This window comes from Sciurus vulgaris (genome assembly GCF_902686455.1).
Source record: "Sciurus vulgaris genome assembly, chromosome: 12".
Taxonomy (NCBI): domain Eukaryota; kingdom Metazoa; phylum Chordata; class Mammalia; order Rodentia; family Sciuridae; genus Sciurus; species Sciurus vulgaris.
The window spans coordinates 53,605,150-53,631,468 of NC_136473.1; the positions used below are offsets into that span (position 1 = coordinate 53,605,150).

Genomic DNA, 26,319 nt, shown 5'->3' on the forward strand with positions numbered 1-26,319 from the left:
TTTACATGCACATTTGAAGGAAAATTATAATAGGTGAGATTTTGAAGAAAACAAACATTATAAAATTTGAAACCTTTTGCCCTAAACTTCACTTGTTGCTTTAATTCAACAACAACATATTGTGTGCATTGTGAGGCTTATACTGAATTTCTGTCAGAAGGGAGTATACAACAGAGATATGCAACTAAATATATATCAAAGAGAAAATAGTAACTGTCAGCAAACTACAAAAGGATCTGGGGATTTAGAAGAGGGAAAGATGATGTCCTTGCAGGTGATTATGACGTAGTCCAGCCTAGATGGGAGAGGAAGACATTTGTTTAGAAGGTCCAACATGGGAGTTTAAGCAAAGGAAGAGGGAACAATGATGAAGGAGGATGCTTTCAAAGAACATTTGTACGTTTCAGTTCTTTAGTGTTCTTTTATAACTGACTTTAATATCTCAAGTGTCACATCTCTGTTATAATAGATTTTCCATAGAAAATGTGTTTCTACAATGCTCAGAATCTCAGTATCATTGCCTATTTATAACACATTCTATGCTTTGCAGTTAGGCACAGAAGTCATATTACTTTTTGGGAATGTTTGCATTTATTTTTCATTTTCTTTATATTATTTTCTGGGGGAAAAGAGTTGTTTTGTTGTTGTTGTTTGTTTGTTTTTATTCCCAGGGCCTCATGTGTGCTGGGCAAGCACTGTGCCACTGAGCTATACTCTCAGAAAATACCCCCTCCCCTTTTCTTGAGAGATCTAACCTATGTTGTCCAAACTAATCTCTAACTCTTGTGCTTAAGTGACTTTCCTGCTTTAACCTCCCAAATAGCTAGGACTATAAGTGCACACCACACATCTGGTGAAAAATTTTAAAATTTTAAAATTCTAGATAACTTTGAGTAAAATATCATTTTATTAGCAGTGTTAGAGTCAAGTAGGATTAGTTTCCTACATGTAGAGAATTGACAATTACCTTGATTCATGGAGGACTAACTATCCCATGACTCATGATAGAAGATGAAACACAGATTTTACTGGGTACTTCATTACCTATGGATCATGGGTCCAAAGACTTGACTTTTCTTTCCTTTTTGGTGCTAGTGATCAAATGCAGGACCAGCACATGCCAAACACATATTCTATCATTGAGCTACACCCTCAACCCAAAGACTTGACTTCCTCCTTTGGCTTCTCAACTACCTGAACATAACTCACAGAGCCTCAGTTTCTTTCCCAGTGATCTAAGAAGCTTGGACAAGTGATGGCTAAGGTTTTTTCCTAGTTCTGAATTCTTATATTTCTAGAAATATAGGAACTATTTCTCTGCCCCTCTTAATTATGAATTATTAATAAAATCAATAAAATTACATGGAGTCTCAAGTGTCATTCCATGTGTTCCAGTTCTTCACTCTCATTTTATAAAAGTAAGTCTTCTGTTAAGATTATAAAAATGCATTTTTACTGTTGTCAGCAATTACATATTTTCATTATTATTAATGAAACAATAAAATGTCTAACAAATTTGAAACAATCGAATTTAATTACAAGACAAACATCATTTAATTTTCAATAGGAATTGAAGCCCCACTCTAAATTAATGATTCAATTCTACTGGAAAGATAAGCACCAGCAAGCTACCAATGGTAGAATTTGGGGGGAGTAGGCAGTTTTTGCAAAACTTACGAAATTAATTATCCTTGCTCAGAGTTTCTTATGTGTGTGAACTCATGGTTATAGGGAATATATCAGTGGACTTCTATTTTTAAAATGCATCATTAATAGGTATTGCTTTCACTTTCTGTTCTCACTTTGTACCCTCATAAATACAACCATGGAATGAAATGCTGTGGCAGTTCTAGACATAAATAAGCCAGAATATGATCACATTAAGTTTTTTTTTTTTAATAATCAGAAGGAAAAAACAGATTTTAATTCCCTTACAGATTTGTCACATTCTCAGCACATTTCCCTGACCCTCACAGGAGTCCAACGTGAGACACACTGCCTTAGACAGAGATTCTAGATACATCTCTAGGATGCTCATGATTATTAATAAATTGCAATGTGTTTAGATTTTCATAGTACTCTTATTAACAGATGGTCAAGTTGTGTAACCCTTTTTGGTATTAGCATCTCTACTTAATTAGAGAAGTTATACTAGTGTTTAGAGAAAAGACAGGAAAGCTGCAAGTTCTTATTTTTAGCCTGCCTTCTTCCATCCCTAAAACTTTCTGGAGTTCCCTATGAAGAGTGGAAAATTCTTCTTTGTGTGGTATCTGTCCACTTACAACTGAATTTCTATGATCTCTCTCTCCCTCCATGATAATAAGTAATGCAAGTAGTAGAATTAGCCATCTTCACAAGTCAAGGTGTAATTGGAAGTTCCTGTCAAAGTACCAAGAAATACTCATATCTTTTTAAAGAGAGTAGCAGCCAAGGGAAAGAGGAAAGTAGAAATAAACTTTTAGGGAAACTGGAAGAAGATGGAGGAGAAAGATTTGTCCCACTTGAGAAGATTGTCCCTTCATTGCAAATACTACCTTTTCTATTGGACTCTTCTTTAGCTTGTCACAATTTTCTGCATAGAAATCCAGATTTTTCTCATATTGAGAGGCAGTTGTCATTTCTTTGTTTGTATTAGTAGAAACTTTAGAGTGTCTTTTTCAACTTATCTTTCCACCTAAATTTATATAGAATAAGATCTGTCAGATGTGCATACCAATTTAAGCCATACAAGTGTTTATTTAACAAGAACCAGACATGTGTTAGCCTAAAAAAGGAGTCAAGTGTTTCATCAGCTTTCCTTTACTATAATATATACCTGAGATAATGAGCTTATACAGAGAAAAGATTGTGAATCGATTTTAGAGGTTTCCACCCATGATTGGTTGGTCCCACTGCTTTAGGCCTGTAGCAAGGCAGCACATTATAATGGGAGCACATAGCAGGAAAAAAAAATCACTCACCTCATGTCAGGAAGAGAAAAAGGGAGAGGATGGGGTTCTAGTATCCCCTTCAAGGACACACCCCTAATGACCAAAAGACATCTCACCAAGCCTTGCATCTTAAAAGTTCCACCACCTCTCACTAGCACCACGATGGAGACTAAGCCTTTAACACATGGGCCTTTGGGGGATACTTAAGATACAAATCACAGCATCAAGACAGACTAATGGATAGATTAAATATCTATATCTATACTTTACAACATACATGTGAATATACACATTCTACTAATCTGTAACCAAAAAGTATGACTGACTTATGATTGTTCTGGGTTCTTGGGCAGAGACTAAAGTTTGCAGTATCTAAATGCTGAATTTGAAATACCTTAGACTTACTCAACAGTCAAGAGAGCAAGAAGGACCCTATGATTGCCAAGTTATAAAATCAAGAAGAGAATAGTAGAGGAAAAGGAAAATAGCAGGGAGGAGAAAATGTGAAAGATTTTAGAAGAAGGTATCCTAAAGATATTTACACTAAAAAGAATTAGACCTATGCTTCTACATATGCTTCTTCACAATCAGCTGTAACTCAGAAGAGGCAACCATGACCCCAGATCCATCAGTATAATCCATCAGTATTTTCAGAAGGGAAGCTCAACAATAGACTTCTTTTTAAAAAATTATTTATTTTAAATTTTTTTCATTGTAAATGGACACAATAGTTTAATTAATTTATTTTTTTGTGTGTGATGCTGAGGATTGAACCCAGTGCCTCATCCATGCAAGGCAAGCACTCTACCACTGAGCTACAACACCAGCCCAACAATGGACTTCTTAAAACTATGATTTAGGTATAACCCCTTCTGTCCCACAGTCATTGATGGTTGTTAAGAGTAACTTCATGTAGCTTGGCATTTTTCAGGGGCTGCTTTTTAACCACAGCAATAAAATCTATGAGGTGGGTTAGAGATGTATCTCAGTGGTAGACCACTTGTCTAAAATGGGAGAGGCCCTGGGTTCAATTCCAGCACTGAATCCTATTTTGATGGCCATATGTAAAGGATTGAAGAGACAGTCTCAGAGAATAAAGAGCAATGGCTTGGTGTATAAGAGCCCAAAATACCAACCACTTAGTTCACCTCCTCATTTTAAAGATGATTCAACTGTGGGTAAGCTGAGGGTAATTACCTTATTTCTATGCATTTATTAACTTGTTTGTTTGTTTTAAATATTTTTGGTTGTAAATGAGCACAATGCCTTTATTTTATTTATTTTTATGTGGTGCTGAGGATCAAGCCCAGGGCCTCCCACATGCTAGGCAAGTGCTCAACCACTGAACTACAACCCCAGCCCTGCATTCATTTATTTAACTAATAGGCATTGATAATCTTCTGTGTCACATACAAATAGGTACAAGGATTGCAAATGAGAAATAAAATATATTTATTTTTCTCACAATTTTTATAAACTGGTGAGGAGGTTAAATGCAGTGAAGGCTAAGTGGAGAGGGTGACCTACTCTAATAGGAGAGGGTTCAAAAAGATTCTAAACATTTCTAGTCAACTGATTTTTCAACAATGATAATAAGAAAACTCAATAAGGAATGTATATTCTTTTCAATAAATGACACTGGGAATACTAGATACCCACTAAAAAATGAAGTTTGGGGACCTGGGGATATGACTTATTGGCAGAGTACATGCTCAACCCTTGATTCAATCCCCAGCACAAAAAAGGAGAAAAGATGAAGTTGGATGTTGGATCCCCACCTTATATTATATACAAATTTAATTCAAAATTAATGAAAGAATATAAGTGTTAAAAGACTCATTAAAAAAACATAGATATTACTCTTTGTGACCTTTGATTAGCAATAGTTTCTTAGATATAACACCAAAAACCCAATGCCCAAAAGAAAAAAATAAATTGAACATTATCTCCAAAATTCTAAGTTTTAAAGGACACTGTCAAGACAAAGAAAAGACAACCCACAGGATGGGAGAAAAATTTTTATAAATCATATATCTGATAAGGAACTTGTATCAAGGATATATAAAATAAGTTTACGATTTAGTAATAAAAATCCAATTTTAAAACAGGCAAAGAATCAATATTCACATTTCTTCAGAGGAGACATATAGATGGTGAATAAACACATGAAAAGATGCTCAATATCATTATCAGAGAAAATATACACCAAAACCAAAATGGGATGACTATAATCAAAAAGAGAATAATTGTTGAAAAGTATGTAGAGAAATTAGAACTCTCAAGCATTGCTGGTAGGATGGTAAAGTAGGGCAGGTGCTTTGGAAAACAGTCTGTCAGAAACGTTCTACACAGAGTTATGCTATGACTCAGCAATTCCACTACTAGGTATATACCCAAGAGAAATGAAAACTGAGGGGATTAGGGTCAAATTAGAGTGACTGCTAATGGGACAATATTTCCTTTGGGGTAATAAAATGTTCCAAAATTGATAGTTGTAATGTTTGCCCAACTTTGTGTATAAAAAAACCATTCAACTCTACTTTTGATGAATAAATTCTATGGTATTTGAATTATATCAATAAAGCTGCTATTTTAGAAAAAATATTGTCTTAGAAAAAATGTTGTATGATAAAAGTCACGTATTAGCCTAGTATGGAGGAGCAGAGACAGTGGAAAGGGAAGGCCACTTGAGCAAAAGAGAGAGTAGGAAAAGGCACTGTTGTTTCTCCAACAGTGAGCGTTTAGAAAAAGGAGGGACAGCAGATGAGGATGAAAAGATGGAGCCCCAGAAAATTAAAATTACTTGCCAGAAGTGACTGTAAAGTACTTATTATTCACTATCTGTAGTACTCAGCAAAAAGAAGGCCAATATTGTTCCTCAAAAAATCTTCACAGATCACTAGACTAATGCCTTCAAGTTGTAACTCAAGCGTAATTTCTGTGAGTCTAGAACCTCTCCTCTTCATGTTTCAAATTCCTCCCTAACTCATTTACTTGGCTTATCATCTGTCTTACCCCATAACAATATTAACTTCATGAAGGTCCATTCTTGACATCTTAACAAAAGCAAAATGTGAATTGAATCATATTGTTCTTCCTTTAAACAACTTGCAGTAGCTTCTCATTTACATTTAGAAACATAAATTCAAACTCTTTATCATAGCTTATACGTTCTGACATAATCTGACCATTGCTGTCCTTCTACCCTCTTCTCCACTCTTCCTCTCTCCATTCAGTGGCACCTGAGTGGTTTTCCTTTAGCTTCTCAGACCTGCTCAAGCCTTTGGGCAAACATCTACTTTGTATGTTCTCCAACTCTTCCAAGCTCTTTCTCTTTGAGTCCCATTTAGAAGTCTGTACTTCTGTACTACTGATATATATTTCATCTCTGTTATTCTCTCATAGTACTCTGTTTCCTTCCTTTATTGAACACATTATAATTTGTATCTAATTATTTGTTTACTTTTAAAAAATCTCATCTCTTCCACTGGAATATAAATTGATGGCAGAAAATCTTACCTGTTCTTCACATGTATATTCCTTACTTCAGTGCCTAGCATTGCAATTAGGGCTAAGGTAATTGTATGGATAGAGAGGCAGATAAGTGGCCAAGAGTTCAGGGCCCCAAAGTAGACTGCCTGAAGTAAAATTCTCATTTTACCTACTATTTGATGAGCGTGGACAAGTTACTTAATATGTCTGTTTTCTTATCTATAAAATGAAGATAAATATAATTCCTGTTTATAGGATTTTGTAAAATTTAATAAGTAATATATGTTAGCCTTATAGCACTATGCATTGTGTATAATAATTTCTCAAAAAATATTAGTAATTGCTATTTTACTGGTGTTATAGGATTCTTATTTATAGTCTCTGTCTTCATCTCTCTAGCCTTGCTATGTTCCATTTTATCTAGTTCCTTTCTCAAGTCACAATGATAACTGAATATGATACTTTTGGTATGGCTTGATCAGTGCATGGAAGTGCAGCTATCATCTAAACTCTCATTAATCTCCCTTCAGGACCAGATATCGCCTGGATTGTGTGTTTATCATTGTTATATGTTAACACATAAGAGTTCTCACTGTGAACTCTTACTGAACTTAAATTCAATTAAAACCCCTAATATCACATATCTGCTGCCCTGCTATTGGGCAATAAGTACAGTCATCTATATTTCTTTTCTAAAACTTGCTCATTTTAATTAGGTCTGTTAACAAAACTCTTTTGGATCCTGTTTTAGACATATCATCATAGTAAAATTATTCCTCACAGGTTTATATCATAGGCAAATTTGATCAGCATATCCGTGGTGTCCTTGTTATAGTCAGAGGTTTAAGCAATATATAGCATGAAGAACAGGGCAGAGTCCTGTGACCTATAGTAAAGATGCCATATAGCTTAATATATTCTAATCTGTTCTACATATGATTTGTTTTAACTGATATTTAAGAACCAACCTCTATTTGCACTCCTGTTTAAGAACCAGATTATTTGCTTTCTTCAAAATGATATTAGTCAAATAAAAAAACTTTTTTTAACCTAGTGTGTCTAATTATTGTGCTTAGGTACTATTGAGGCACATGATAGATTACATCGATGGTGGACAATGCAGAAATTAGGTGTGGATGACTATAAAATCAAAGTGCCTTTGTAAATATAAAGCATTTTGGAGCATGGTAGGATTCAAATGTGCTGGGAAATTCTCAGGGGAAAGAAAAAATAGGAATTGGCCTACCTAAAATTCTAGTAATTTATCTAAATAACCTGAATAAATGAGCTAAATGGGAAATTAGAGGAATTAGAATCTGTAAAATTGGTTTTTGAGATTTTTCCTATTCATTGTTTTGACCTACTCTCCTGTTAAAAGTATTTTGTCCACTAGGCTTAAATCTACTTATTCGATGCCTATTTTGTTTATCTTTGTGAAAATGAGTAAAAGAATTATTTTTCTAATTATCACGACATATAAGTTCAGTAATATATATGAAAGTATTTTCTAAACTATGAAAAGTTGTTATCATATATTGGAGTATTATGATTGAATACATTGTCAATAAGTTGAATGAATGAATTTATCCTTTGTGGAGGCAATTAATTTAAAATAACTATGCTCAAAATATTTATTAACTAAAGCATCTACTTCATATTTGGGAGCCACTTGCTAAATTTAGCTAGAAAATATAGATTATTTTTGAGTTAAGACCAAGTACAATAAATTCTTAAGTTCCTCAAATAGAATTTTACAGAAATATTTATATAACCCACAGCTAACGTGAATATTCTAAAAACTCCCCATAAGGTGAGATCACATACACCATGTTTCAGTACAGAAGGATTTTTTTTTCAATCAGTTATGTCTCTATAAATAAACCCAGTTTTGTTGTTAAAAGTTGCTATTTCCTCTTCACATAAGAACATCTCATTAATTTTAGCGAAAACCTTCTAACAACATAAGGTTAAATTGTCCAGTTTTCCAGTGGAAGAGGATCCATTTATGTCACCAGCAAGCAGACCAACAGCTAAGAGGTAAGTTGAACACAGACATGCTGTTAATGGTCAGAATATTATGCTTCTAAGAAACAGTGTTCAGATTAGCGCCTGTCAACTTGGGTGGTTTAGATATGCATTCAGTAATACTCTGCCTCTTCTACTCTATTTAGGGTTTTTGAGTCAGAGCATTGATTTTGATGCTGTCTATAATCAGTTACACCAAGGAGTAAAAGAAACTTGCTAGGGAGAAAGGGAGGTGTATTCAGGTACAGTATATCTGTATAGGGAAGAAGAGGTGTTGCATTCCATTGTCAGTACTGTCAAGTGACCTAGACTACATAAAAGGGGTTTCCTTTACTCAGCTGTGTGAAGTTGATTTCATGAAAACTTAAAATGTGATTTCCTATAAAATAAAATCATTCCATTTAAAGTGAAAGACTGAGAGATCGTCAACGGATAAAATGTTGAAGATTTCTTGTTTTGGGAGAAGAGAAATATTTTATTTTGCCCCAGCACTGGCACCAAGCAGTAATATTATAAAAATTAAACCCAAGAAAAAAGTTTTGATTAAGAAATAATGCGCATTATGAAACTTATTTTAAAAACAAAAGGAGGCTGAATCTTAAATTTGACTCTTAAATCAGATTGGAAGTGATTGACAGAATTTAACCAAGAGAATACACAGAGCAAAAAGAAAAAGTTCTTGTTGAATAACACTTGTCAGGAGAGAAACAGATGATGTGTTTTCTTTATTGCATTTTAAAATTAATTATTGCCAATAGAAACTTGTTTATGCTTCTAATTGAGCATTGTGATATGACTTTAATCCACATCTGAAGGAAAATGAATATAAGCAAAGAGTTTGGAGCTTGGGTTCTAGTTCAGTTGAGTGGACTTTAGTAGGTAGTTTAATTTCCTTAAACCCCAGAGTTCTCATCTGTAAGTAAGAGAATACATTAAGATGATGACTGAGGAATCATCTGTCCCTAAGTGTGATTTATTTCTTACCTTTCCTCTCCTTTCCCCTTTCCCCTTCCCTTCCCTTCCCTTTTCTTCCCTTCCCTTTTCTTCTCTTTTTTTTCTTTCTGTTTGTGGTGCCAGGGATCAAACCCAAGGCCATATGCATACTAGGCAATGTATGGTTTTTATTTAACAAACAAACTCTTGATGTAAATAGGGGAGTTTATTCCCAAATATTTTAGAGCCCTTTTAGTAGGAATACACTTTAGAAAAAAATATAAACCACACAATATTTAAGGAAGAGGTATATTTGTCATATTAAAAAATAAATATTAAAGTCTTAAAAGTTAGGTACTATACAACCCCAATGTTTCCTAATATATTCCCTTTAGGAATCAGAATATTTAAATAATATTTTCCAGATGATTCCTATGAAAGTTACACTGAGTTATTAAAGATTAACACTTCTGAGTTCTAATCTGTAGTAATAGAAAAGCAATAAAAGTTTATGTGTTTTCTAAGAGATAATATAGTTTTGCCAGAATAGCCTGATTTTCTGCTTAAGAGTAAATTGGCTGTTTTTTAATAATAAATTTTAATAGCTGATACCATAACTGAAAAATTATAGTTACTATTGGAATGACATTCTTTTTAGCTTTCTTTACAAATTGTGATTTTTGTAGTTGTCAGTATTTTTATAAGTACACTAATTTTTTTTTACTTTGAGAGCATTCCTATATATTATATTGATATAACTATAATTATAGTATCTATGAAAATATTACGTTTGATGCATACATGAAAAATATAGTAAAGGGTTGAAATTCCACATTGCAGTAAACTTTAGGCTGCTATTCATTTGAGGTAATAGTATCAATTTTGAACAATTTTTTCCAAAAACTATTTGATTTAGAATTATGAAGACTAGTCTTATTATCTTTAAAGATTTTTCATCTCTTAATGAGAAACAATTAATACAATCAATAATAAAAAAGATTTTTATGAACTGGAAAGAAGTAATAAACTTTATATGTTTAAATTTACTTGTAAAATTTTCCTGTGGCAAAATCAGATATGAGTTCAGGAAGAGCAATATTTGTAGCTTATTTATTTTAATTTTGTGGATAAAGTATCTTATTTGAGATGTCTTTTTTCTCTTGTTTATTTAATTGTTTTAACGTGGTTTTATATTGAGTCTTGTTTTTCACATTTAGTCTTATTTCTACACATGGGAATGCTGCAGTAGCAACACTGGTTAGTAGTACAATGTGAACAATTTTTTATTTTATTGTATTTGCAATTGAATTTTTCTATTGTAAAGCATTAATATTTTCAATTAAATTATTCTATTGAAAAGTACTAAGAGCTTTAATATAAAGATATAAAATGAATAAATTCCAAAATATAGTAATATCATGCAAAAATGATGGTTAGGCTTAATTTAACATGAATTCTAGAGGCTTAATATTAATTGTCTTAGAAGACAATTTCCACTATAAATTTTTATAAGAACTAGAGTATTGCAACAATTTCTGTTATTTATTGAGTCTAGATGATTGTAAGATTGAGGGGGGATTGATATGATATATTGGATCTGCTTTTATATCAAAATAATAGGGAATTGGCTTGTATTTTAATAATGTAGCATAGTGAGAAGGGTGAGACAGTTTGAATATTGTACATATATGTGCATGTAAATGTGTGTGCATGTATATAGATATGTATATGTGTGTATATATGTATGTATATATTGATTATCTGGAATTTATATGTGTATCTATAAAATGCACATAGTGGGCATATTATAGTATTTATGCAAATACATTTTTTGTATTTAACTGAGGGCTTGGGAAGGAAATTTTTTCCTTAAGATAAGGAATTTTTAAGGGAATAAATTAATAGTTTGCTTTCCTAAATTGAATCGTTTTATATTTGCTTTAGATGATTTTATCAATTGATGATAAAACTAGTTTCAACAACTGAAGTGGACATTCCCTTTATGGCTCTGATATGTTTTCTGATTTGGGGGTAACTATAGATAGCTTTTCTTTAGTAACTTTTATCTACTAGCTTTTGTACTTAATAGATTGTTCCTTTTAGGAGAGAAAAGAGAATGTAAAATAATGTCTTGAACTTTGAAAACACCATTCTTTTTATATGGGAATGTCCCATCAGAAAAGAAAATTTCCTATTTTTATTATAGTTCATTTTAAGAGAAACAACTCCAGCATTATTTTTCTTTTTCGTGTAGTTATTGTAGCAAAGTACCTTTTGTTGTTGTTGTTGTTGTTGTTTTTAAACAGGAAGTAAATTAAAGTTGCTATTTTTAAAAAAAAATGTGTTAGTGCATTAACAAACACAGGTCAAAGACACTTTTGCATCAATGACTTTCACATTGCAAACAGTGAGGTTGTTACTAGCCGCCCCCTGCTGCCTCTCTGCCAAAGGATTATGGATGGCCCTTCTTAAGGAAGAGTGGGAGGAGTCACATTTTTCTCCTTGCCTCCTTTTTTTTAAACTAATGTTACAAAGGTTACAATTATATAACACAAGTTAATTTAAATATATTACATATAGTTCATCAGTGCACATATGATGTTATGTATAATATATATTTTAAAATCCGTACATTTTAGATGTTAAATGTAAATGTATGAATGTAAAATTAATTTTATATATTGGCATTTTAAGGTGAAAACGGTATCTCCTTTTATTAAATTGGAATGTTGAGTACATTTCCAACATAAATTTCCTACTAGAAAGTGGGAACCAAAATCGTTATTTGTTTTGAGACTTTCTTTTAAAAGATGTAACATGGAGAGTTCCTTTATATGTATACCAAGCAAACAAACATAGACTTATATTAATCTTAGTTTTATTTTCTCCGCAGACATAAAATTACTATATTTAAATGTCTCAATATAGTATTTTATGGCGTGCAAAGTAGCACAAAGTAGATGACAAAGTAGATGTCATAGGATTACCAGCATTGTAAAACAAGGAACTGCCAAAGAACCAAAGTGCTTTGAGTTCATTGACTCCATTAACTTGGTTCTTTTGACACAGCTATGAACAAAATGTAAAAATGTTCTCTTGGATAATAGTTCAATTAGGTGGATTTGTAAGTGACTGAGCAACATGCCCAGAATATATTTATTTGTAGAATGTTTATATTTACTTGTAGTAGTCCTCCAGTAGTCAGATATCACCAATGCAGTAAACTTGCAGCTGGGGTTTGGGGGTGTTAGGAAGCTGTTATCTTTGCCATTTCAGCAGACTCTTGATATTTGTAGAGATAAATCCCAAGATCTTCACAAATGTTAACAAAACAATTAATTTTTCCCATTAAATGCAGTGAAGTATAACTGACCCCCTCAACCTCTATAATGTTTATAAACATAGAACAAAAATTATTGGTGAGGCTGTTGAAATAATTCCTACTAACTAAAATAAACAAATGTATTTCATTATAGTGAAGTGTCAGCTCAGGAAGAGGTTATCTTTTAAATTCAGCTTGAAAAGTAAATAGTCCTTATGATCAAAATTAACTATCAAAAATCTCGTACATTGCTCATAATTTGATCGTCTCAACGGATTTGTGACAGTTGATTTTTTTGTGTTTGGTGCCATGAATTTCTGCCCCATTGGAGTATTCATACTGTCTCAAATTTTTTAGTTCACATAGCTTTACTTCTATTGTTGGTATATATTGCTGTTTATTTAGACTAATCATACAAACAAGTTGACTTATATTTGGGGATCCTTTGATATAAAAAGGTATACCTGCTTCTTAGATGAAATTACATATGGTCTGGCAGAATGCTCCTCCTATGAGACTGACCTGCTGCTCAGTAGATTCACTTCTCACAGTTAAAACCCACTTACTAAGTTGAATGGTTCACCTACATTCTGCCATTTCCCTTTTACCATTACTCATCGTTACTCCAATATTCTTATGGCAGTAACATTAAATAGGAACCGTCTCAATCTAGAAGAAGAATGAATGAAGATAAGGATGAAATGTACCACATACCAGGGTGATAGTGAGGTTGTATCCACTGAAGATCATTGGCATCAAACTCTAGAGCAGAATAGAGACCTTTAAAGTAGAGAACAAAGGATTCAACCTGGGTAGCAGGCAGGTGTGTTGGATTGTAACAATGTAATCAGTTGATTTCATATTAAATATCTTCAATTATTCTCTTCTTTAGACACAGTTTTAGAAAGGCATTTCTTTCCTTCAACAAGTCCCATCTCATCTGTTTTGAACACATGTTTTGACTGAGAGATACTTTAACTCTGAGGAAATGCTTTTGATTTTAAGTATTTTAAATGCTCAGTTAATACTCCTTCTTTTAATATTATGCAAAGTAAAAACCTGTTTTTTTTAAATTCTTCAAAAGATGTTTGCTTAGAGTATGGGTTGATTCAGTAATTCCACTGGAAGCAATTGGAAAACTGCAAATTTTCACAAAATGTTACATATTTGGGAAGACTTAGGTCAAGTCCCATATTGACTCATGCTGGTTTAGAGTCATGATATAAAAGATGTTGACTGTGAGACCTGAGGCTGACCTCCAGAATTTCTTCAAACCACTAACCCTAAAGTGTCATGGAAAAGTGCTTCTTCAAAGTGAACTATGACCAGTGCTTTACAAGTTGAAATCCTTGTGTTAAGTAGCATAATATTTGATCCAGATCATCTGAAGTATATTGTTTCCCTGTATCTCTATGTTATTTGTGTCTTCTTCTATGGCAAATTGTTGACACAATATTTTAGAAAGCAGACTGCATATATTTCCTCTTTATTTTCTATTATATCTAGGTTTGTTTAGGGAGAGAATATGGTAGTGGAAAGATAATGGGACTTGAAATCAGCCTAACCCAGTTTTGAATCCCAGCTCTGACATTGTATCATCTTATGTAAGTTACTTAACATCTGTGAGCTTCAGTTTTCTCATCTGTAAAACAGAAATAGGATACTTATTTTTACAAGGTTGTCATGAACACAAAATGAGATTTTAAAATACAGAATTCAAGACAGTGCCTGGAATATAGTAAGTACTAAAAAATGATAGCTGGTATCATTGTTTCTTCTAGGTCCACAATAAAAACATATTAAATTAGTGTTGCATACCACCAACAATGATAGCTATGAGCAGGATTTCTAAAATGGTTATCTGCATCCTTCTCCATCTGCTACAGTTACAGAGGACAATCACTTTTGGTGATTTCTAAGATGACTACTACTTACAATATCCTTCCCTGTCCCCACATTGACCAAAGGTCTAGTATGAGCCTACAGGACAACTGAGATTTGGCCTATCTAGGCTGTGTTTACCTGCTTTAGGTCTTGGGTCATGGGTTATCTAGACTATGGTTTGAGTTGGTTTCTTTCCACATCTATTCTCTCTGTGATCCAAGCTGAAGAGGCAGCAACTACAAGGCATGTTCCTCTCATAGATAATTACCAGAATAGTAAAACCAAGTCAAACCACATCACATCTCTGACTTCTGTTTACATTATAGCCTTGAAAATTCCATTGGACAAGTAAAATCATAAGTCTAAGCCCAAAGTCATTGGGTGAAAGATATTGTATTCTGTCTTCAGTGGAAGGGTGATAAAAATGAATATTTAATGAACAATAATCCAAACTATCATATTACCCCAAACTGACTACATCCACTCTTTTGTTCACTGCTTGCTTTTCAAATATGAAAGTACAGTCAAGAATCATCAAGTAGTTGAGGAATCATCATGTATTTGAGGAAAGTCTACAACATAATAGAGTGCCTAAAGTAGACACAGAGGGAAGAAATTAAAGGCATCTTTCTGTGTTTCGAGTGTGTCCTCCAAAAGTTTATGTTTTGGAACCTTGATTCCTTGATGCAGCAGTATGGGGATATGGAGTTAGTGGGAGGTGTTTGGGTAGGAACTCTTCCCCCATGAAAAGACAAATGCTTTCTTCACATGAATTCTCACTTTCATGGGACTGGACTAATTATAAGCATGGGTTGATAAAAAGAAAAGTTGCCCCCCCGTGTTCTCTCCCTTCTTGTATGCCCCTGCTTCCTTTTCCACGTCTCACCATGAGTTGACACGGCACATAGGCCCTGACCAGATGCCACTGTCCAATCTTGGATTTCCATCCAGAACCAAGAGCTATAATAATCCCCTTACCTTTATAAATTACTTAGTTTTTGGTATTACTTAGTTTTGGTATTTTAGCAACAGAAAATGAACTAAGATAAACCTGGAAGAAACAAAGGCAACATGTAATGAATAGAAAACATTTTAAATGCTGTATATTCTAATAGGGAAGTAAGATATTCTATCTATATCATAAAATAGTGTGCTATGTAAAAGGATCAGTGAAAAAAATAAACATTAATGGTAATGAAAAATATGGTATTTTTTTTCTTAAATTTAATAGTAAGTTGGAAAGGTGAAGTAAATGAAGTCTTCCAAAAGTTAGAATCCAAAGAGTTAGAAAATGTAACTAAGTTAGATAATCAGTCCAATAAGGCCAATGACTAATATTTAGGAGTTATAGAAGAGGAAATATTAAAGTTTATGGTATCAAAATTTAACTTTAAAATAGTAATACAAGATAGTGTCTTCATAATAAGGAAATAAGCCTCCAGATTGACAAGGACCCATTGAAAATAACACATGAAGAATGAAAAAGAGCCTATTCCAGGGTCTAACATAGTAAAAATTTTGAATGATGGGAAAAGAGATAATTATGAAAGTTTTTAGGAAGAAAAGAAGCAAATCATAGACCAACTATTAAGGATCAGAATGAGATGGTGCTTTTAAATTGTAATATTGAAGACAGTGGAATATTTCTTAAAAATCCTTAGTGAACATTAATTTCAAATAGAACTTTATACTCAGCCAAATTATTGCATGTATGCATACAATAAGAGCATTTTGAAGCATACACATATACCAAAAAATGTATTATTATATACCCTTTCTTATGAAAGCTATCTCGAGAATGTAGTTCAATCTGTCTTTCTATCATACATGCACACACACACACACACACACACACACACAGACAAACAAAAAACACACACATAATACTTGACACAAGCCAGAGATCAAAAAGACTAGACATAAAGCACCAAAGATACATGGGGGATGGATTTAAAGGAACTTACAGTTATGTGATATTTGATCATTTGAAAAATATTGATGCATATTTGGCAATACTTTTTGAATACTTAGGGGGAAATATCAGTTACCTAAAAAAGTAAACTATTAAAAATCTAGGCAGTCAGATGTGGTGACACATACTTGTTGTCCCAGCTACCTGGGAGACCGCGGGAGGAGAAGCAGTTGAGACCAGGATTTCAAGGACAGCATTGGCAGCATAGCAAGACCCCTTCTCAAAATAAAACAAAAATGTAGGCAGTTAATTTCAGAAATAATAAAATAACATATAGGAAAAATAAAGTAATGCTCATCTCAATAGTGAGCAAATTGTCCATAATCGTAATGTAAATGAACTACTGACTAATGATTAACCAAAATTACTATATGGGAGTATAATTTGGATATGTAGCTGGTATAAGGGACCTAAATGTTTCCTCCTCCTTTTTTTTTTTTTTTTTTTTTTTTAAGGTAGGGTCTCATTATGTTGCCCAGACTGACCTCAAATTCTTCCTAGACTTAAGGTGTTTTCCTGCCTCAGCCTCCAGAGTAGCTGGGACTACAAGCACATACTGAAGTTAACTGCGTCCTCTTTAACATAGGAAATTGATGAATAATGTGTAATATCACAAAATCAAAAAATAGCAATAGATGTCATTTAAAAATATAAAGATATATAACAGAAGAGTTGATAATGTGCCACTGGAGATTAGGTTTGGAGATAGACCAAAGGTAAAATATAGACACTACTCTTCTTTGCTATGAGCAATTGAGTACTATTCAGCTCATGTTAGGTATATTATTTGATAAGAAAATTTAATCAGTAATAAAAAATAAAGCTGCATATGTCCATGATTGAGAAAAAACTTCCCATAGTGTGGAGAAATATAAACAGCAATGAGTCTCCATTTCTTCATGTCCCATTCCTAGTGCTCTTCTCCTAACCAATTTTTATAGTTCCTACTTTAAGCTATTCTGGTGGTTATGGTCATGCATTTTTTTTTTTTTTTTTATATGAGGTACTGGGGATTGAACCCACATCCTTGGACATGCTAGGCAAGAACTTTACCAATAAGCTATGTCTTCAGTCCCTCTATATTCATGATTTGAAGAATACCTTTTGGTAAGATATAGAGCTATCTGGACCTCTCTTGCCCAGTTGGCAAAAAGATAATGACATCAAACTGCAGTGTAGACATGCAGGTTAATAGTGTACTTTGAGAGTCATATACAATTGGCCTATGACTGTTGTTGGTTTTTCATTCCATATACAGCCAAGGAAGCAGCCCTGACCTAGTTGGGTGAGGCAAAGGGTTATCCTGCCAGTGGGAGCATGCCATTTCTGGCAAGAGATTTCTCTTCTAACTGTTGGAGTTGATGCCATGGCAGATTTTCCTGACACAGGGAGTAAGTGTTGAGACCTGGTCCAGCTGGTTAGATTATTTGTTGGTTTTGATTATCTGCACCAATAAGCTGCTTTGCTGGCATTGATAATCAGAAGCAGGTAGTAATTTTCCATCTTCCTAACAAAAATGTTTTTTGCATTTTAAAATAATTAAAGTTTTCTTCATTTTTTTACCAAAATACTACTTTGTAGAGGAAACAAAGGGGAAATTTTATTGAATTAAATCAGTGACTTATTAGAGATTGTTGGACACTGTTAAGTCATTTTTTTCTACTTGTCCCTTTGGTGGCCTTGAAAGATATTTTAAATAGGGAGAGAAATCAGTGATAATAATGATACTAGCTGTCTTTTACTCATCTCTTATGTACTCAGCACTCTGCTAAGTACTCATCATCCCATTCAGTCTTCACAACATCTTTGGAGCTTGCTACAGTTCTCAGTTTCATTTTCTGCTGAGGAATGTATGATAGTTGAGTGACTTGTCTAAGGTCACAGAACTAAAAAGTGTAGGAGCTGTCTGAACCCTGATTTGTGTTGGTTCTTGGACCTATATTCTTTATTTCTGTTTGTATTTCAGTGTAGTCTCTGACTTTTTATTACATGAGAATAAGAAAGCAGCTGATTTATACTTAAAACCTAATTACCACTGTAAGGCATATATGTTATTATTATTGCACAATGGTTTCAAAACTTATTGTATTTATTCTTTTTAAGAAATCTCAAGATTTTATGTTTTCTATTTCTATCATTCTTTTGTATCCTCTCCATTCAAAATTCTAAAGTCATCTTTGGTCTCTTTTACATTTTGTTTTCATAAAATCACCATAGTCTCTTTAAATTTCTGTTTAAAGTCTCTCTCCTTCTATCTGGAATATTAGAACTATAACTACCATTATTTGACCCACCTTAAACTAATCATATATATTGATCCAATTTGTAAGCTCAGCTCAATATATGTATATTGTACGGGGGATTGAACCCAGGGTCACCTTACCACTGAACTTACCCCTAGGTCCTTTTTAATTTCTTATTTTGAGGCAATGATTCCTTAAGTTGCTGAGTCTGTCCTTGTACTTGCAACATTCCTGCCTCAGCCTCCTGAGTCACTGGGATTATGGGTGTGTGCCACCACACCCAGCATTATTTCTATTATTTGTTAGAAAACTATAACTCTATTAATCTCTTATTCAAGACCTTTCATTCCATGAGTTCTGGTGCCCTTACTTGTTCACTTTTCCTGCCCATGCAAATTTATCCCTCATTTAGCATGAATTATCTTTATAATTCATTTGTTGTTTTCTCTATGACCTGTATTTTGATAGTCTTTTGTGTATATAGATCCCATTTATCCATGTGAAATGTTAAATCCTGAGTATAAAGATTGGAACTGAGTTCATCATAGTATTTAGCAGTTTCTTTTATATTGAACTGTGTAAAAAAAATTAATGGTGGACTTTTGAAGTTTTAAAGTCAACATGTGATTCAGATTTTACACTTCTTTGCTTTTTTAATTTCATGTTAGGCAAGTAAAACTTAGTGGACTTTTCTGTTTTCATATCTTTAATTATATTTAATTATGAGATTAGAAATGTATTAGTATTAACTTTAATAATTTAAAATATTTTAAAGAAATAAATCAGTTTCATTTGGCATTCTGGTTTGAAAGATATAGGAAATCTACTCTGAATGAAAGTGACATATTCCTTACTACATAGATTTTTAAAAATAAAACAATATTTGAGAACATGTAATAAGCAATTGTTGGTAATATATAGTTATGATGGGGATAAACTGAATATAGTATTACAAATGTAAGGAAAAATACAAATGAATTGTTTAGTTTATCTTACATAATGTATTATATTGGGAGATCATTCAGAATAATGAGCAATAACAGATTTTTTAAAAAAATGTATTTGAACACTGTTTAAAATACTTTGCTTAAGCATAATTTTGTTTTCCAAAAGGACATTTCTTATGTGTATCAAAATTGCTCCTTGCTTTTTGCTGAACTCGAAAATGTTTCTGCTCCTTTTTTTTTTTTTTTTTTTTGGTTTTCTTGTTATACAGTCTAAATATTTTTAAATGCTCAACTCTATTTTCTTTTCCTTAATTTTATACATGTTCTGTGATAAATATTTCTGCTTAAATATATAAATTAAAACTATGTTGTATTTGAAATATATTAGTTTTAGTAGGATAAGGTAAATTCTTCATGAAACCAAATAATAAGCTATCATAAATTTTCATATACTTATGTCATTTATTAGTCTTTAGAGTGTTTTGTTGCCTTTTAAATGCAAATTTTATTATAATATTTTAACTCTGAAATATCGTATTCTTATAAGCTAAAGATTCTTATGCTGAATTATTTCTTCCAAATAATATTGAGTATCATGATGCCTTCTTTTATACCTCATGTTTTCCTAAAATATACCTAGAATATTTTAACATTTAATTTGTTTTTTATAACATCTAAATGAAACCATAAATCTATCTTTCAGAGTGAAAAGCATTTATCCGATGTAAACCATGATATGTATCTGATCAAATCTCTTAGGCAAAAATGTTGCTTTTTAAAGATAGTGGCTTTTTAAGTTCCAATGACTTTTTAAAGGGAACAAGCTTTAAAAGGAAAATGATGATTATCCATTTTGACTACTCTTGTTTAAACATTTTATCTTAAAAATCATTCATAATCTTACAATCAAAAAAAAAACCTCACTAACGTGAATTTTTGGATGTGTAAATTCCCTTTGTCATAAAACAGAAGCTAGCCTACATTTTCTAATAATTTTTTTATCACATTAAAATTCATGGTAAAAATAAAAATGATCTAATTTTGAATTCAAGTGCATATATTTGATATGGATGCTTTCCCCAACCCTTTCTCTTTACCTAAGGAAATGGAGAAATTGAGACTAGAACTGAGTGAAAGCAAGCAGCACATGGAACAGGAGCAGCAGAAGGCAGCCCGGGCCAGAGAGGAGTGCCTGAAACTAACAGAACTGCTGGGCGAATCCGAGCACCAACTGCACCTCACCAGGTACTCCCTAATCCCATTATGCACCCCAGCACTGATTTCATTCCACTGATTTTTGCCACAGGCTTCCAAACAGTTGTTAGAGTTAGTCTTAGTCATTCAATTCACACACAGCTTTCAAGCATATTAAGAAAAGTGGAGATGTGGTAAGCAAAACACCCAGACATGTGAATGATAAGTGTGGCAGGGAATTACTGATAGATTACAAAACCTTTCATTTACCATGCTCAAATATTTAGGTGATTCTCTATCAATATAAGCAAAATGACATTTTTTCTACCACCACCGCTCCTCTCCTGATAATCCTGTGTCTAATAAAAATTTTGAAATGAAGGATCTGAGGAATATATTTAGGAAAATAATGAGAGACTGTCAGCAGTGAAAGAGACACAGTAAAAGAAATCCTAAGATGCAAATTGAAATGGAACTGATAAAAATAAGGATCTGCATCCTAAGGAGGTATAAAATTTATAGATAGAATTGATTGGCACTGTTCATGTTCAAATCATTATTGCAATCATATTTACACCATCAAGGTTTCAAATTGCATTGTTTCCACCACAAGAATTGCAATGTGATCATCATTGTCATAAACTTTAGTAAACATATAGCTCAGCCCTAAATTAAAATAAGATTGCAAGCTTTGGGAGTTTCCTGTATTGGAAGCACACAATCGCATATACAAAAATAAATACACAAAGGGAAAAATTCAAATCTTGTCGATCTATCACTTTACCATATAAGTGGTTTCTTCTCACTTTGAGTTTTAGTACAGTTTTTCAGTTTTCAGATCAAGCCTTTGGGTTTATTCAATTCTTAGAGTTTTTCAGTTTGCAGAGAGAATTTTGTCTAAATACACTTGTAAGTTTGTGATATTTGATTTAGTTTATAAAATAGAAAAACACTGGTCTTCCAATTATAGTACTGTGTTGAATTTAAACTATGAAAGGGGACTGATCCCTTTTACATTAAATATGACAATGTAATTCTGAGCACGGTATGATAACAGATGGAGAAAAGCACCACTTGAACAGCCTGCATTTGGAGAAAAAATATTCTAGAGGTTGGTGAACCTCCCAAAGTTTTGGGTTAGTGTTAAGATGCCTCTAGTTCTGTTAAAATCAAACTTTGTTAAAAACATTTTGTTATGATAATAATCCAAATGTTTGACACTTTCCTATTTAAACAGTGAAAAGAAAAAGAGATGAAAGGGAGAAAGAGAGAGATAAAAAATCATTATACAAGTATGATATCTGGGGAAAAAATCCAATAGATAAAACACTTTTCTGAGTAAACATTGCTTAATACTACAGAATAGATTCTTTTAATGCCTACTTAAAGTATTATTAGTGTGAAACTGAAAACATAATATTAACATAGTTCCTGTGGTTATTTAATCTTAGAAGTTTCAGAATTTAGCTTCATCATGGTAATGTTGATGGCTTTTCTTTTCTGTCAGACTTCAACTGAGAACCAATCATTTGTGTGCTAAGCACTATTGACCCACAGAAATAGGACAGCTTTTAATGTCTCAGTGAGGCTGAGCTTCAGTAAATAAATATTAATGCTGGTTTTGCCCCTTTTGTCATTCTGTCTTATTCAGAGAGTTAATTTCTGAAGTCAAAGTCCGTAGAGAGTTTTTCTGAGCAGTATCAATTTGTACTGTTTGACAAGATAAATTTCTTCCAAGTAGAGCATATTGAGATGCAGCAACTGCTGAAAATGGACGAGTGGTAACTAATTCCTTTGTTCTTAAGAAAAACTGTTTTGCTTTGGTTCTGTAGAAAGCTCTTTTCTGTTGTGCTTTATTTATACCATTTCTACTAAAATTTACACAGTTTTATAGGAAATAAAACACAATTACCAATTTTCTAAGTGCAATACTCCTTTTTGTAAGCATGTTATATTTAATGTTTATGGTTTGTAAAATCCACATTCAGAAATTTAAAGAAGACAATTTAAAATGTAAGGAATTGTATATATCTATCCTTAGAACTGAAAATGGGACTTGATTGTTGGGTTAAATATTTCTGAAATGCTTTTTTATTGGTTTGCTAGCCCTCACCATTCTTTATTGATTCAGCATACCCAGGTGTGTAAATGAGAAATATTACATCTTTTTTCTTCAGTGTAGACCAGGTGAAATATATAACACCCACACAAATAGTACCTTGCCAGTCAATTTCAAACATTTTAAATAGCATATTCTAAACAAAGTTTAAAATTGAATATGAAAACCATATTATAAAGTAATGATGAAATAAGGATCCAAATCTTTAGGGGTAAAGAAAAATTTTAAACTGTAGTGGAAATTTCTACATCAATCTAAAAGAAAAAACAATATACTTTTTCAATGTTTCTCCTTTTGTGAACGTAAATTGGATTTAATAAGGGAAAATAGAAATTCAGCATTTATTGCAGGACCCAGTTTCGTATAACTTTCACTTAAATAATGAATATTTATTAAGCACCTATGATCTTTTAAGTACTCTGACCCTTGGCCTAAAGAGAATAAGAAGACTCAGTTTCTACCCTTACGTTGTTCTCATTCAACAAAAGGAGGCAGATCATAATACAGTTATAACAGAATGTGACAATAGTGAAATTCTAGAAGTAAGGATTACCCCATGAACATATAGGAAGGAGAATTACTTTTTCTGCATTGGAAGCAAAGGTGACAGTCAGGGAAAGCTGATAATGAGAGGTGATAGGAAGGGGGAGATGTTTGGTAACAATCTTGATAAATGTGTTCATTGGTAGAAGTTCTCAAAATGGAAAAAAGTGAGGTGGATGTCACCATAGAGGATGTAGAGACATAAAAGTGGAAAAGAACATAAACTCTATAATCAGCTTAGGTGTTTGGTAAGAGAAAAGACTGAAAAGAGAGCCAGTGACAAGAGGTCTTGTAGGTCATACTCTGAAGATTTGGCCATTCTGACAGTAAGTAATTGGTTGCTCTTGATGCATTCTAAGCAGACTGTGAATATGATAAACTTTTTGTGTTGAGATCCTCACTTAGACAGTAGTGTGGAGGGTGACTTTGGAGAGTTGATATAGGAAACGAGAGATGGTCAGCAGCTATAGCCTTTAGACCAAATCTGGACCATTGTCTGTTTTTCTATGACCCATGGGCTAAGGATTGTTTTTATGTTTTTTAATAGTTGGGGAAAAAATGAAAATAATGTTTTGTTCTGAATGCAGTGGCATTCTTCTCTAGTCCCAGCAGCTATTTGGGAAGCTGAGGCAAGAGAATCACTTGAGTATAGGAGTTTAAGGCCAGCTGGGTAACTTAGTGAGACTCCATGTCAAAAGAAAAAAGCAAAACAAAATAGTATTTTCTAACACATTAAAAATAATGCATCCTATATATGAAGTTTTATTGGGACACAGCTATAATTATTCATTATGTTTGATGTGTGACACTACCACAGCAGAATTGAGCCTGGTCCCCAAAGCCTAAAATATTTACTGTTCGGTCATTTATAGAGAAATTTAACCAATCCCTCAGTTAGGAGGCTGTTTAGTTTAAGTAAGAAATCAAGAGAGCCTGACAGGTCCAAATATGTAGTTTTAGAAGGTAATTGAAAGGCACTGTGAAACTACACTGGTTGAGGAAAAGATGTTTAACAGGGACCCAAATAGAATAAAACCACAATAGTCCATTCAAAAGGAAAGGAAATCATTTCAGGAGGCATCTAGAGTAGCAAGTAGGAGAGGACGGAATTAAAGGAAACTATTGTTTCTGACCTAAGTTGAGTAGATGATTCTTTAATCCAACTAGGGAACTTGAAAGAGGTAGTAGAGAATAATAAACATTTTATTTGGGAACTTGGGTGGAAATGTCCAATGTAGGTTTGGTGTGGGAAGAAAGGTCATGACTAGAGTCTTAGATCTGGATGCTTTTACTTAGAAGTATGAGTTGTAGCCAAGGGAGCAGATGAAAGCACATAGAGAGAACCCTTTCTGTTTGATTTTGCTTTTGTTTTTTTTTTTTTTTTTTTTTTTTTTTTTTGTGTGTGTGTGGTGGTGGTGGTGGGGATGGAACCCAGGACTTCATATGTGCTAGGCAAACTACCACTGAAATACATCCCTAGCTCGAGAACCATGTTTTTTAAATTCACTGAAAAAAGAGCCTGCAGCTGAGGAGATTGAAATGGGGCCTTCGGATATATAAAAAAAGAATAAAGAAAAATGATTCAAAGGATGTTTTGCTGAAGTAATCAAATACTGTTAAAACCATATGCTATTTAGGTTTGGTCCCCAGGCAGCCTAAGATTTAGGAAACCTGCATTGTAGTGTCCTACCTAGGCATTCAGCATCTTTGCATCTTTTTTATAGATTACTTAGCTCTTTAGACCTGCTTACTAACCTGTAAAATGAAGTGAGAATAGATGATTTCTAAATTTCTTTTTAACCCTGAGCCTGGTCCCCAAAACCCAAAATATTTACTGTTCGGTCATTTATAGAGAAATTTAACCCATCCCTCAGTTATGAGGCTGTTTAGTTTAAGTAAGAAATCAAGAGGGTCAAAGATTCAAAGTCAAAGATTCTAACAATGATTTAAAACAACCCATTCTCTTTTTTTTTCTCTCTTTTCAAAATATTTTTAATTATAAAGATTTTTATCTCACATAACTTTTTTTCCTGTTTTTTTTTTTTTTTTTATTTAAACAAATGGGATACATGTTGTTTCTCTATTTGTACATGGAGTCAAGGCATACCATTTGTGTAATCATAAATTTACATAGGGCAATGTTGTTTGATTCATTCTGTTATTTTTTCCCTTCCCCCTCCACCCGTCCCACACCTCTTTTCCCTCTATACAGTCCTTTCTTCCTCCATTCTTACCACCCTCCTTATCCCTAACCCTAACCCTAACGCTAACCCCTCCTACCCCGCATTATATGTCCTCATCCGCTTATCAGCGAGATCATTTGTCCTTTAGTTATTTGAGATTGGCTTATCTCACTTCGCATGATATTCTCCAATTTCATCCATTTGCCTGCAAATGCTATAATTTTATCATTCTTCATGGTGGAGTAATATTCCATTGTATATATATGCCACAGTTTCTTTATCCATTCATCAACTGAAGGGCATCTAGGTTGGTTTCACAACCTGGCTATGGTGAATTGAGCAGCTATGAACATTGATGTGGCTGTATCTCTGTAGTATGCTGATTTTAAGTCCTTTGGGTATAGACCAAGGAGTGGGATAGCTGGGTCAAATGGTGGTTCCATTCCAAGCTTTCTGAGGAATCTCCATACTGCTTTCCAGAGTGCCTACACTAATTTGCAACCCCACCAGCAATGTATGAGTGTACCTTTTT

At 33.2% G+C, this 26,319-nt stretch overlaps 1 protein-coding gene across 4 annotated transcripts in view; it reads left to right on the forward strand.

Moving 5' to 3' along the window:
* The window catches only part of SDCCAG8 (SHH signaling and ciliogenesis regulator SDCCAG8), a 249,952-nt gene that overhangs the window by 105,358 nt on the left and 118,275 nt on the right, over positions 1 to 26,319 (forward strand). For all 4 annotated transcript variants that reach the window (XR_013758046.1, XM_079106102.1, XM_079106103.1 and 1 more), the window contains one exon: positions 20,851 to 20,993. Coding sequence is in view for 3 of the 4 variants with exons in the window: in XM_079106102.1 (XP_078962228.1) it covers positions 20,851 to 20,993 (143 nt within the window). In the remaining variant the exon portion in view is untranslated. The remainder of the gene's footprint in view (positions 1 to 20,850; positions 20,994 to 26,319) is intronic.